Here is an 11,284-nt window from a genome sequence, read left to right on the forward strand (position 1 = left end):
ATGAGAAACATATCTTGGGTGATGAATAGCACTACTGAGCACGCACACTTACCATTAATTCAGTCTCATGTATTATGCAAAGAGATCTGACAATATGAAAATTACCTGGTCCATATTTACAGCATAATCCTATTATACTTGAAGCCCTAAGAGAGTGAGGGACTGCCTTGTAGTTATATTCATTATAAGATAATTCTATATTCTTATTTTTCTTGGCAACATGACTATTTCATACCCCAAACACATCTTTTCTGTTCAATGCATGATGACAATTCAGTGTGTGGTGGAATATTGTTAACGTGAGAGTACTCATGAATCAGCTCCAAAAATAAAAACTGAAAAATAATCTGCAACTGAAGGATAAAACCATCCAATAAGACTGCCCTGAATTTTCAATTAAAAATGTACTGCAAACCTATTAAAAATAATGGGAAGAACTTGAAAGCTAGAAATTAGTCACTATGATTTATTTTTAAAGTGCTTGTATTTTCAAGCTTAATTGTTTTGGCTTAAAATACCTCAATGCTTGGAATGCTGCCCATCATCTGAGTTGATCTCTGGAAGCTGACTGCTAGGGCATAAGTACTAATCTTTGAGGTAGAGGGTCACTTACACTTGGAGATTTTATTAATAGACTTGTAAAGATGAACTATTGCTGCATTTCACAGAGCTGATTTGAAAGAATATTATCTTCCATCAAAAAAGAGCAATAAAATGAAAACCAAGAGCAATTTTTTAGAAATGGGATACAAGAGGAGGCATCTTGTATCTGCCATCTGATCAGATAAACATCCGATTGTAGAAAACAGTGTTATGATTAATGTCATTAACTCAGAATCACATATTAATCTCTAGAAGAGCAGGCTGAATGGAATAGAGGAAAATTGGTAGTGTCTTTCTCTTATGCATAATAGGTATCATGTACTTAATTATAAATAATACTTTTGATCTGGAAAGAGCATTAAAGATCATCTACTTCAACCTTCCAATGCAAGTTTCTGTGGTCCTAGACTGCTTCCTAAAATAAAATTATTCTTGGGCTAACTTTTTACAAAGTTGTACCTGTGCTGGAGACTAAATTCTTAGCTTTTTTCCATACATGTCTTAAGATTCCCCGAAAAAATCAGCTATCAAGGGGATGTATAAAGAGTAGAATGGGCCATCTTCATTTTCATAAGATACTTTGAGTAAGAATAACAGTTAGGTATGCTCTATTCTGTCCAATTTTCTCCTATGAAAATGAAAAGACAGGTCAGTTTGACTTCTATGTGCATTAATGGGCATGCAGTTTGGGCATGCATTTAGGCAAAGAAGGAAATCTCTCTCCTGCTTAGCCGGGGGACTAAGCCTAGCCAGAGTGCTGGAAGTTGTTCTGCTTTTCAGAGCCCACACGCAATGAGCCATCTGCCTTGAAGTGAGTAAGGGAAGACCTCAGTGGACAAGAAACTTCTGTAATAAGGTCTAGCGCCTTTGATTTGGTCTTCCACATCAAGCAATAACTTGATAAGAGCTAGCAATGGGTATTGATGAGCTATAGGGTCACTGTCCGTGGTCCTAACACAGCACTGTTTGTCAGGATGTGGCTGTTTTACATTCCAACACTGGTGACCCAGGTCATTCCCATTCCTCACCCTCATAATTTGTCTTTTTCTTCTCCTTTTTAAAATGCTATCCATTTCAGAATGAATAAAACAGCAAATTATTTTACAGGCCTCATGAATTCCGTCTACTTTCAACAGTTCTATCACCTTTCTGTCATATATATGTCAAATACATATATTTATTTCTGTCTCATATATACATACATATATACATAGATATACATATATGTATATATACATACATAGATATACATATATGTATATATACATACATATATACACACATACACACATGTATACGTATATATATATATGCATATATATACATTTTCTTTTCCCCCCCTGGGAAGTTGAAAGCATTTTTTTTTTTTTTTTGAGACAGCATCTCTCTGTCGCCCAGGCTGGAGTGCAGTGGCGCCACTCACTGCAAGCTCCGCCTTCCGGGTCACGCCATTCTCCTGCCTCAGCCTCCGGAGTAGCTGGGACTACAGGCGCCGCCGCCGCGCCCCACTAATTTTTTGTATTTTTAGTAGAGACGGGGTTTCACCGTGGTCTCGATCTCCTGACCTCATGATCCTCCCGCCTCGGCCTCCCAAAGTGCTGGGATTACAGGCGTGAGCCACGGCGCCCGGCCGGAAAGTTGAAAGGATGTTTTTAATTCTCTCACCAAGAGGATCTCTCACCATAATTCTCCAGGGTGTCCTAGGTAACAAAAATCATGTACACAGATATCAAGATATCAGTGTAAATTGGAATCAGGATAAATTTCTTCCAGTATGGCATATCCTTGAGAAAAGGCAACACTGTATGAAAATTACAATACTCCCAACATAGTCAACATTTTCTGATATGTTTGTTCACCTTGAAAATAGAATTCAAAATCAATAAGTACATTAGCTATATATTCAAATTGCCTCTACCTTATTTACCTGTATTTATTCTGTACATTTTCTGCTGTTACCTAATCATTGAACCAAGATACAAACTAGGATGAAAAGAAATCAAATGGTTTGGATCCAACAATAGAATATTTATGGAAACATTTGTCTCATGAAGACATGGATTTACAGTTCCCTCATAAACACTAGCTCCTTATACAGCAAAACCAAATAGAAATAATAGACTTTTTTTTTTCAGTTATGCTGAAATGTTATTGAAAGTAAGGCTCATGTATTTCTTTGAGCTCACATTGGTATTAAAATGTTTGGTACATAATAGGTACCTAATAAGAGGCTGTTGATTGATTGTATTGTCAAACATTTTTATTAGTGTTGCCCCCTCATTTTAAACATTCACTTTCATGCTCTTAGACTGAATTTGTGAGTGTACATATAAAATTAACTTTAGATACTTATGTAATTATATAATTAAAGTGCATATATATGTGTAAAATTAACTTTAGCTCAACCCATTCAATCCAATCTTGTTATTATTATGTGCAATTATAATTTTATGGAAAGAAATTAGAAACATTACTGATAAACAATCTTGATCACAATAGAAAAGAATCACATTTGCAAAATGCTTCTGTTCTTATTAGAAATCATAAAGAAAGCAGGTAAGTTAGAGTATTGGTTTGAAGACAAATGTACAACACTTACACGATCATCATCAGATAATCTCTTAGTGATATGAAAGGCACTCCTTCGAGACCTTCTGGGGTGGTTTTTATGTTTGAATAAGTAGTGATTTTCAAGTGAACCAATCTATAAAACGAAAGAAATAAAATAAATATCCACTTTCCCAAACAAGTATATATGGACTAGTTTAAAACTCAGCTAACTTAGAGGTAGGCAACTTTTATTAAGCACATTCCTTGTATCTGAAGTTAATATTTTTCTTTTCTTTTTTTAACTTTAATGTTAAGTTCTGGGGTACAAGTACAAGTTTGTTACATAGACAAACTTATGTCATTTTTTTTTTGTACAGATTATTTCATCACCCAGGTATTAAGCCTAATACCTGTTAGTTATTTTTCCTGATCCCTTCCCTTCTCCCACCCTCCACCCTCCAAAAGGCCCCAGTATGTGCTGTTCCCCTCTATGTATTTATGTGCTCTCATCATTTAGCTCTCACTTTTGAGTGAGAACATCCAGTATTTGGTTTTCTGTTCCTGTGTTAGTTTGCCAACAATAATGGCCTCCAGCTTCATCCACATTCTTCATGAAGAAGGCACTGGTAGAGGTCTTAAGATGACCCTCAGAATACTACTGCTTGAGCTCACAGTATACTCACTAGCTCACAGTAGGAGACTAGTGATGATTCTATTTTATACACATTGGAGGAAATACATGTTTTTTTGTGTGTGACAATATCATATTAAAATGCTCATTTGATCAAATATATCTGTTAAAAGAACAATTATTTGTGGTAAGCAGGCAAACACCTGGGATACTATCTATGGTCAGTGCCACTTTCCACTAAAATAAATTATTGTTTTTATGAAATGTAGCCATTGAATTCATAGTGATGAATTGTTATTAGCCACTATTAGTGACCATTTGATTTCCCACTAATTCAAGGCTTTCAGAAAAGAACATGCTACATTTAGGGCAGGTGTTCCACTTAAGAGTATGTATACTTCTCTGGGTAGCTATTGACACCTTTGGTTCATTTAGAACTATATTCATTATCCTTTTGAACTAGTCTCCCTTTACTCAGCACTAAATTTGAAGCTACCAAATCCTCTAGATAACCCTACATTTTTAAAATTAAGAAACAAACAATTGACAACAGTATATTACAGAAGAAACACATTCTTTAAATTGGTGATTCTCATCACCTAGAGAATTTTAAAATAGAGAAGCTTAGGCCCTGCTCCAAGCCTGAATCTCAGTGAATCTTCCTATAAGCTGTGGATGGAATTGGGGAGAGAAATCAGCAGCCATAGAAAAAGATCACCAGTGCTTAGCTCTGTTTTCTCTGCTGTCAACTGGTTTTTCTTCTTGTCCCTACCTTAATCCAAGCTTTATCCTGAGGCAATAAGGTACCCAATATAGTAATGCTAAATTTGTGTAATTTTAGTAATATTAAACAAAAAGAGAAATAAGGAGAACCAGGAACGTGCTATCAGTCTTCTACAAATAATTATTATTCTAATAAAATAATTTTTGTTGTTTGTTTTAAAACTTTTGTCAGTAATACCGTTTTAACTAAAAGTGGATAGAGGAAAGATAGCATTGTAAATCATATATAAATATAGATGGTTTTCCCCCACTATTTGTTAATGCTTTTGTGACTATGCTATCCCTTACCCAAAGATCCTCCCAAGAATGATGATGTATTGTTTTTTAGTATTAATATTTATGTTTATTTGTTTTGAAAAGCAATTTTCACATTGAATGGTCTAGGTTTAGATACATGCCTAGAGCTAACAGGTGGGAAAAAGAAGAGAGATTTAGTTTTTGCTGTCTTCCCCAGTCTCCTCCTACACAGTTACCAGTACTATTTAGCCTTTCAGTAGCTGCTCAAGGAATACACAATTAAATCCCCAGTGTCTACCCCTATAGGACATACATGATTTTTATGATGCCCACAGTATCCACCAGCACAATGTCATCTGCTACTCATGCTCTCTTTGGGTCTCAAAAATTCCTAATAATTGCGTGCAATTCCCAGACTTACTACTAAACTGTATTATGTCTCACTGTTTTCCCACAAGCTGTTTTCCACGCCTAGACTGTCTTCTCCAATCTCATTATGTTCTCCTGGCAATCTCTGACTCCTCTTCCCCGTGCAAATATTTCCTCCTTTAGGCAGTTTTCATTCACCCCTCTCAAATTCCCTACTACTTTCATTCCTTCAACCAATGAATATTGAGACTTCAAGAACAACTTTTATTATTACACAAATTACTATCAGTTGCAATCATTAATCTCTAAGCTAGTCTCCTCTAGATTCTTGATTACTTGAGAGCGTTTTATCCCTCCTCTTATTCCTCAGCCCCTAACACGGAGCCTGGCACGAGGGCAAGGGCTGGCCAAAATCAAAAGACTCATCTGCTGCTGGGACACCAGGAAGCCAATCTGCATAGATTTTCCTGCCGGGCATTTCAAAGACAATTTCGTTTATAAAGTTGAGAATGAAGCCTCCAGCAAGAGCAGGAGAATTCCCCAGCGGGTTCGGTCTACAGAATCGCCAACGCCCCCGCCGATTACTCATCCGTGACTCCAGCGGCGTCTCAACCACCACCTCCAGAAAAAACGCGCCAAAATGTTTTACAACTCCCTCCTCCCACGCTTCAATGCAGACCAACTTCCCAAGCAGGGGGCTAGGGCTTGATTCTGAGCCAAGGAAAGGAAAGCTCTAGCTTAGAAGTCACACTCCCTAGGGTCCCCTCGGAATCGCTCAGCTATTAGCAGTCTCCCACTTAATGTCTTGACGCTCACTCACCTCCAACCAGCTACCTATTGACCAAGCCTTCACTTGGACAGGCAACAATAAGCTGAAATTCCCCGGAAAACGATTACGTACTTAGCTGAAGAACAAGAAAGAAATAGATCCCTTTCCCACAGTCAGTTCGGCATCTCGACCCTGCAGTGGGACTGGCCGGGCAAAGTTACGAAGCTTGGACTTTGTAAGTTCCCAGCGAAAATCCGGGGCTCCCCAGAGGGGTACGGAGATAGATGGTCCCGTGTCTCTCACCCACCATTTCTCCCCCAGCTTCCCAGGCTACTCCGCGGACTCCCAACCTCCTGGTCGCCAGTCCCAGCACCTGGCACTCTTCCAATGCCCTGGGCGTGCCCTTACAGGCTGCCAGGGCGGACAGCCCCAAGCCTGCTTAGCCCCTTGCATCAGGACTTGGATCTGATGCTGCCATATTGAAAAGAAGGCAACAGCCGGCTCCTGACGCAGACCGCCTCAGTCCCGGGGAATGGAGCGCACTGATTCTCCCGGGGGCGCTTCGTTGGTAAGAGCTTGAGTGCATCTCAAGTTCTCTGAACAAGCGTGGAGGGATTTTTCTTCCAAACCGCGCGGGAATGGATTTCAATTCCAGAGCGGCCAACAGTAAGCATAAGCCCTACCCAGCTGCAGTGGCTTCCTTCTGCTTGGCTGCGCCCAGCCCAAACAGTAAATAATGCAAGCTTTCTCTCTCTCCAAGCGCGCCAGGGGCTAGAGCGGGAGCAGCTCCTTGTTCTTTGCTACACTGGGCTCCGGAGAGTGCAACCTGGGGCTCCCACTTGGAAGACCGCGCTCCAGTCCCGCCAGTCCCCTGGGGCCCCAGAAAGTTTCTTGAACGTGGAAACTCTTACCTGACCCAAAAGGTCATAACCCAGCTCCTCGGCGATGGCCGAGGCTGCTTCCGGGCCCCCGGGGATCTCCGCTGCCCATTCATTAACAAATTGCCTTTTCGCTTTTGCACTGTTCAGTGCACACCAAGCGCAAAAGAGGGCGAAGGCAGTGCACTGCAGAGTCCAGGCTCTTCGCTCCATGGCTCACACACTCGCTTGAACACGAGTGGGAAGGGAAGAGGAAAAAGAAGCAAGATAGGAGAAAAGCCAGAGAGACTCCCCCTTCCCACCCTCGGGCTCTGGACCACTCCTGGCTCCTGGTTGCTCTGCGAAGAGCTAGGAGGAGCGCGAGGAGAGGCTGGGCGGCGGCGAGCGCTCAGTGAAGCGCTTCGGTCTCCAGGCTGAGTGGAGCCCCAGCCCTTCCTAGCCAGAATGGAAATGAGTGTTTACACGTCAAATCGACGAAAGCCATCTCTTGACGTCAGATCTACCTGGACTAAGATCTGAATGGTATTCCCGGCGGGGCGGAGAAGCGGCTAAAATAAGCAGCCAGGGATTAGGAAAAGGAAGGAACTGTTTGCTGGGATCAGTTAAGTCTGCTCCTTGTCAGCCCATAAATTCTGTACCGTGAGAAACATCTTCACTTTTCAAAGAGAAGTGCCCCATTTGAATATAACTACTAAGAATAAAAGGCTGGGAGTGCTTTCCCACCCTTCCATCCATTTTCTCTGTATTTATTAACTCATGTGTGTGGCAGGGATGGGGGAGGCGATAGGATTCTTATAATGGCCCTTTGGGTATCAGCACCTGCTATGAAGAACAAGACTCTTAGGTCTTTCAAATCAGAGAGAGGCTAGGAGGGTAAAGAGAAGAAGGGAAGCTACTACTGCCCAAATTCTGTTCTAAATTGTCTAAGAAAATGAGCATGTCTCCGAGACAATGTTAAATCAATACTTTTAAAAATGATTTTTTAACCATTCGAACACTTTAGTTTACAGGTTTACTTCCTCCTCCCCTTTGTTTCTCAACCTCAGTAAAACAATATCAATAGTTATACTCCGATACTGCAAAGCCAGCGCCACTACCACCTTTTACGGTGTTTACCAGTAAAATGATTAATCATGTGATTTTTTAAAAAACATTTTTAAGAATTTGTCAACAAGGGGATCTAGGGTCCCAAAAGCTGTTGTGTTGATTCAGGGAGGGAAAGAGCAGTTTTTATTTACCTTGACTTTCCATTTTGCCTCAGTAGAGCTCTTCACTTTGGTGCTGAACTGGAGCTGTGCCATTACTTTCCCATAAAATGCACAATGCCTCTTTGTGGAAAAATGGTTTCCTGTGGGAGGAGAGCAAGCAAACATCTAAATGAATTCTCCACCCCTCACCCTAGGGAAGTGAGTTCAGTCTCCCATGGTGGAGCCTGTTCGAACCCTGAGGGATAGAACCTGGCGAGAGATACCAATGCCTGGTATTCAGCACCGAGGTCTGGACAGCGACACGCGCAGGACTGCAGCAGGAGCTGCTCTCTCTTCTGAGCACCAAAGACGTCCACTCTTCTGTAGCTGGCCAGCACCAAGCTGTTTTCCTTTTGATATGTGCCTTTCCCTTTTTTGAACAGCAAAATAGGAAATTGGCCGCAGAGGGGAGTGTGGTTAGGTTCATGATCGTAACAACTTGTGTCCAGCTCTTGGGAACGTGTTGGACTCAGGCCAAAAGTAAAATCGCCGGGAGGTGAAATTGAGGGAGCCTGCTGCCCCTGGGAAGATTTTTTTTTTTAAGCTCAACCGCCTGAGGGCGCGATCTATGCTGTAGAAATAGAAGAAAGGGGAGAAGGTTGGAAAGAAAGCCTATGAACAAGTGGGGAAAGGATGCAAGAGATGTTCCTTACAAGAAGCAAATGAGACAAGACTTGGTGGAGGATGGGGTTCCGTAGTGCTAATTTTTCATTTGCCTCCACGTTTGCAAAAATATGCACTAGATAATTTCTTTAAACATAAAGCATCTTTACAAAAACAAATGCCAATGTTAGTAAGCCATGTGATATGGTTAAGTGTTTTACAATAATGTAACTCACATGAGATGAAATGGAATGGGCTCCGATTGATAGCTTTGTTGTCTGTTCTGTAAATCTACATGTGTGAATGTTGATGGCTGGGTAAGCTGTCTTCTTTTCCCTTCACACCTCAGCCTGAGTTGTGGCCTCTAGCTCTCAAGGGTGTTTCATTCTCACAGCAGACAGATGCTAACTGTGCACTAGCAAGGCAAGAGAAGCCCAGGGCAAATGTTTTATAACGGTAGATGTGTCAGAGGAGGAACATATTTTTGTCCCTTTCTTATTATTGTTCAAGTAAATCAATTTGGCAGAGTGTTGGCAATAGGGTCAGTGTTTCTCTCATTAATGAGACATTTGTCTTAAATGGAGCACCATATAAGCCTGGAATAAACATTTGGTTTATATACCTAATAGGGCAAAGTAAACTCTCACAAAAAGAAGATACTATCCTCATCAACACAATACATATATCAGTAACTTAATCTGTTATTGTCTGATTTTTATCCTATGAACCTCTTTGCCAGAACTTCTGGCATGCAGAAGAAATAAATTTCTGCCAAGACTAGAGGTGTAAGTAGATTTAGAATCCATTTTAACTTTTTTATCAAGGACTAGTCCTATCCTGATTTGTAGACCATGGTAGTGACCTCCAGGCCCATCACTGTTATATTTCATATTATAAATTGGAAGAGCCAATTATCACCCTTAAGTTTGTCTTAATAGCATTTGATTCATGTGATTAATTCATATAGAAAACCAGATACTCCAGAAACTAAAGAGGATGTGTTTCCATTATAAGTTATCAAGTGAGTGCCATGCCTTTCATGATGCTCACAAATGCCCAGTGATACAGCTGAGCATTCATTAAGATTTCTTGGAAAGTAAAAGAAGCTACTATGAGCAGGAAGTAAGAATATGCTCAAAAGAGATCTATAGATCACCATAGCTCTTTAGTCTTAGGAAACAAATGTTTAAAACATTTTGTTATTATGAAATGAAATATATACCCCTGAGCTTACTAAACAATTTACTCAATATTTATCACAAAGTGGACACAGTGTCACCTTTTGGGCCAAGAAAAAGAACATTTCTAGACCCACAGAATAACAGAATAATATTCCTAGATTTTCAAGAGATGTTAAAGAATGGATAAGGAAATAACATAGGTTTAATATTTTCCAGTTATTATGTAGACTTACCTGTTTGCTGTGGGTAACAGTAAATGCACACTAACTCAAAGGTGTAACGAATTAGTCTGTAATTAAACTAGAAGATTTTTGGTAGCAGAACACATTATATGGGCAAACCTACCTATAGCAGTGTTTTCCAACATAGAAAATAACAACATTTCTGTGGCACACTGAGGTAAACTGAAGGAAATTTGAAGACATCTGTATGGAGCTGGGTGAAGAAATTCATAACATTTTCTTTATGTGCTATAATTATATAACAAAATAAAATATAACATTTTGGGCAATACATTAATTGCACATTAATAACATTAAATTGAGAAATCTGAATATGCTTTCACCAATATGTTTTTATTTGAAGTTTTATGCTCAAAAGGCTATATGTCATTTCTAATTAAAACATTTTAATTACAAATGATCTTTTTATATTCTTAATAGCTGCTGTCAATGAAACTTTTTTGTAAGATTCTATTTTAAATAATGTAACAGTCTTCTTATTTTCTTGACAAATTTATCATTGGAGCTTTATATGAGAATGCATATAGATTCAGAATCCACCTAAATTTTACAGGTCAAGTATGACAAAATAATATTGAAATTATAAGTTGGAAAATACACACACTTTTTAGAGAAGTTACCATCTACCAACTTTACCACAAATTGAGAAAAGTATCTAGTATACACAAAAAACTGATATTGGAGTTCTCACTTAAAGATATACCTGCCAGAAGTCCCTGAATTACTTTCTCATGATATCTCCTCCCATGACCAAATTTTGGTGGGCGTGCCATGCCAAGTAAGTACTTAGAATATGAACTCCTCCACCAGATCCACAGACACTTTTCACATGATGGAAATAGACATGTTTGCAGCAGGTTGCTGAAGTAAATACAGCATCAAGGTGGTGGACATGGCTTGGTTGAGTTCCAAGAGTTCAGCAACAAGCTACTCACCTGGCCTTCCCAAGTGATGAGAAGACCAAATATCTTGAGGGACATCTTTAACTGTACTGGTTGGGATGCTATGACCTATAGAAATGGAAGTAAAAGAGTAACAAAGCAAAGTCTATACACTGCCAAGGCTTTGAGGTAGATGAATAATTATGAAGGACTTTTGCTCAATGAACTAGATAAACACAAAATCTTGAATTTAATATTGAATTGAATTATTAAAAGTGAAGCAGTGAGTGCCATAAATTCCACTTGCTAA

At 39.6% G+C, this 11,284-nt stretch overlaps 1 protein-coding gene across 2 annotated transcripts in view; it reads right to left on the minus strand.

The window, feature by feature from the left end:
- Positions 1-8,136, minus strand: part of PCSK1 (proprotein convertase subtilisin/kexin type 1) — a 43,704-nt gene extending 35,568 nt beyond the window's left edge. The window contains exons 1-3 of one of the 2 annotated variants that reach the window (XM_011944292.1): positions 8,059-8,136; positions 6,854-7,047; positions 3,203-3,307 (exon numbers count right to left, since the gene is read on the minus strand). In XM_011944292.1, coding sequence (XP_011799682.1) covers positions 3,203-3,307; positions 6,854-7,033 — 285 coding nt within the window. In that variant the 5' untranslated portion in view covers positions 7,034-7,047; positions 8,059-8,136. Of the gene's footprint in view, positions 1-3,202; positions 3,308-6,853; positions 7,273-8,058 lie in introns of those variants that run through there. The other variant, XM_011944291.1, reaches the window with a different exon arrangement.
- Positions 8,137-11,284: the final 3,148 nt, after the last annotated feature.

This window comes from Colobus angolensis, unplaced genomic scaffold (genome assembly GCF_000951035.1).
Source record: "Colobus angolensis palliatus isolate OR3802 unplaced genomic scaffold, Cang.pa_1.0 Scaffold23, whole genome shotgun sequence".
In the NCBI taxonomy this organism is placed as follows: domain Eukaryota; kingdom Metazoa; phylum Chordata; class Mammalia; order Primates; family Cercopithecidae; genus Colobus; species Colobus angolensis.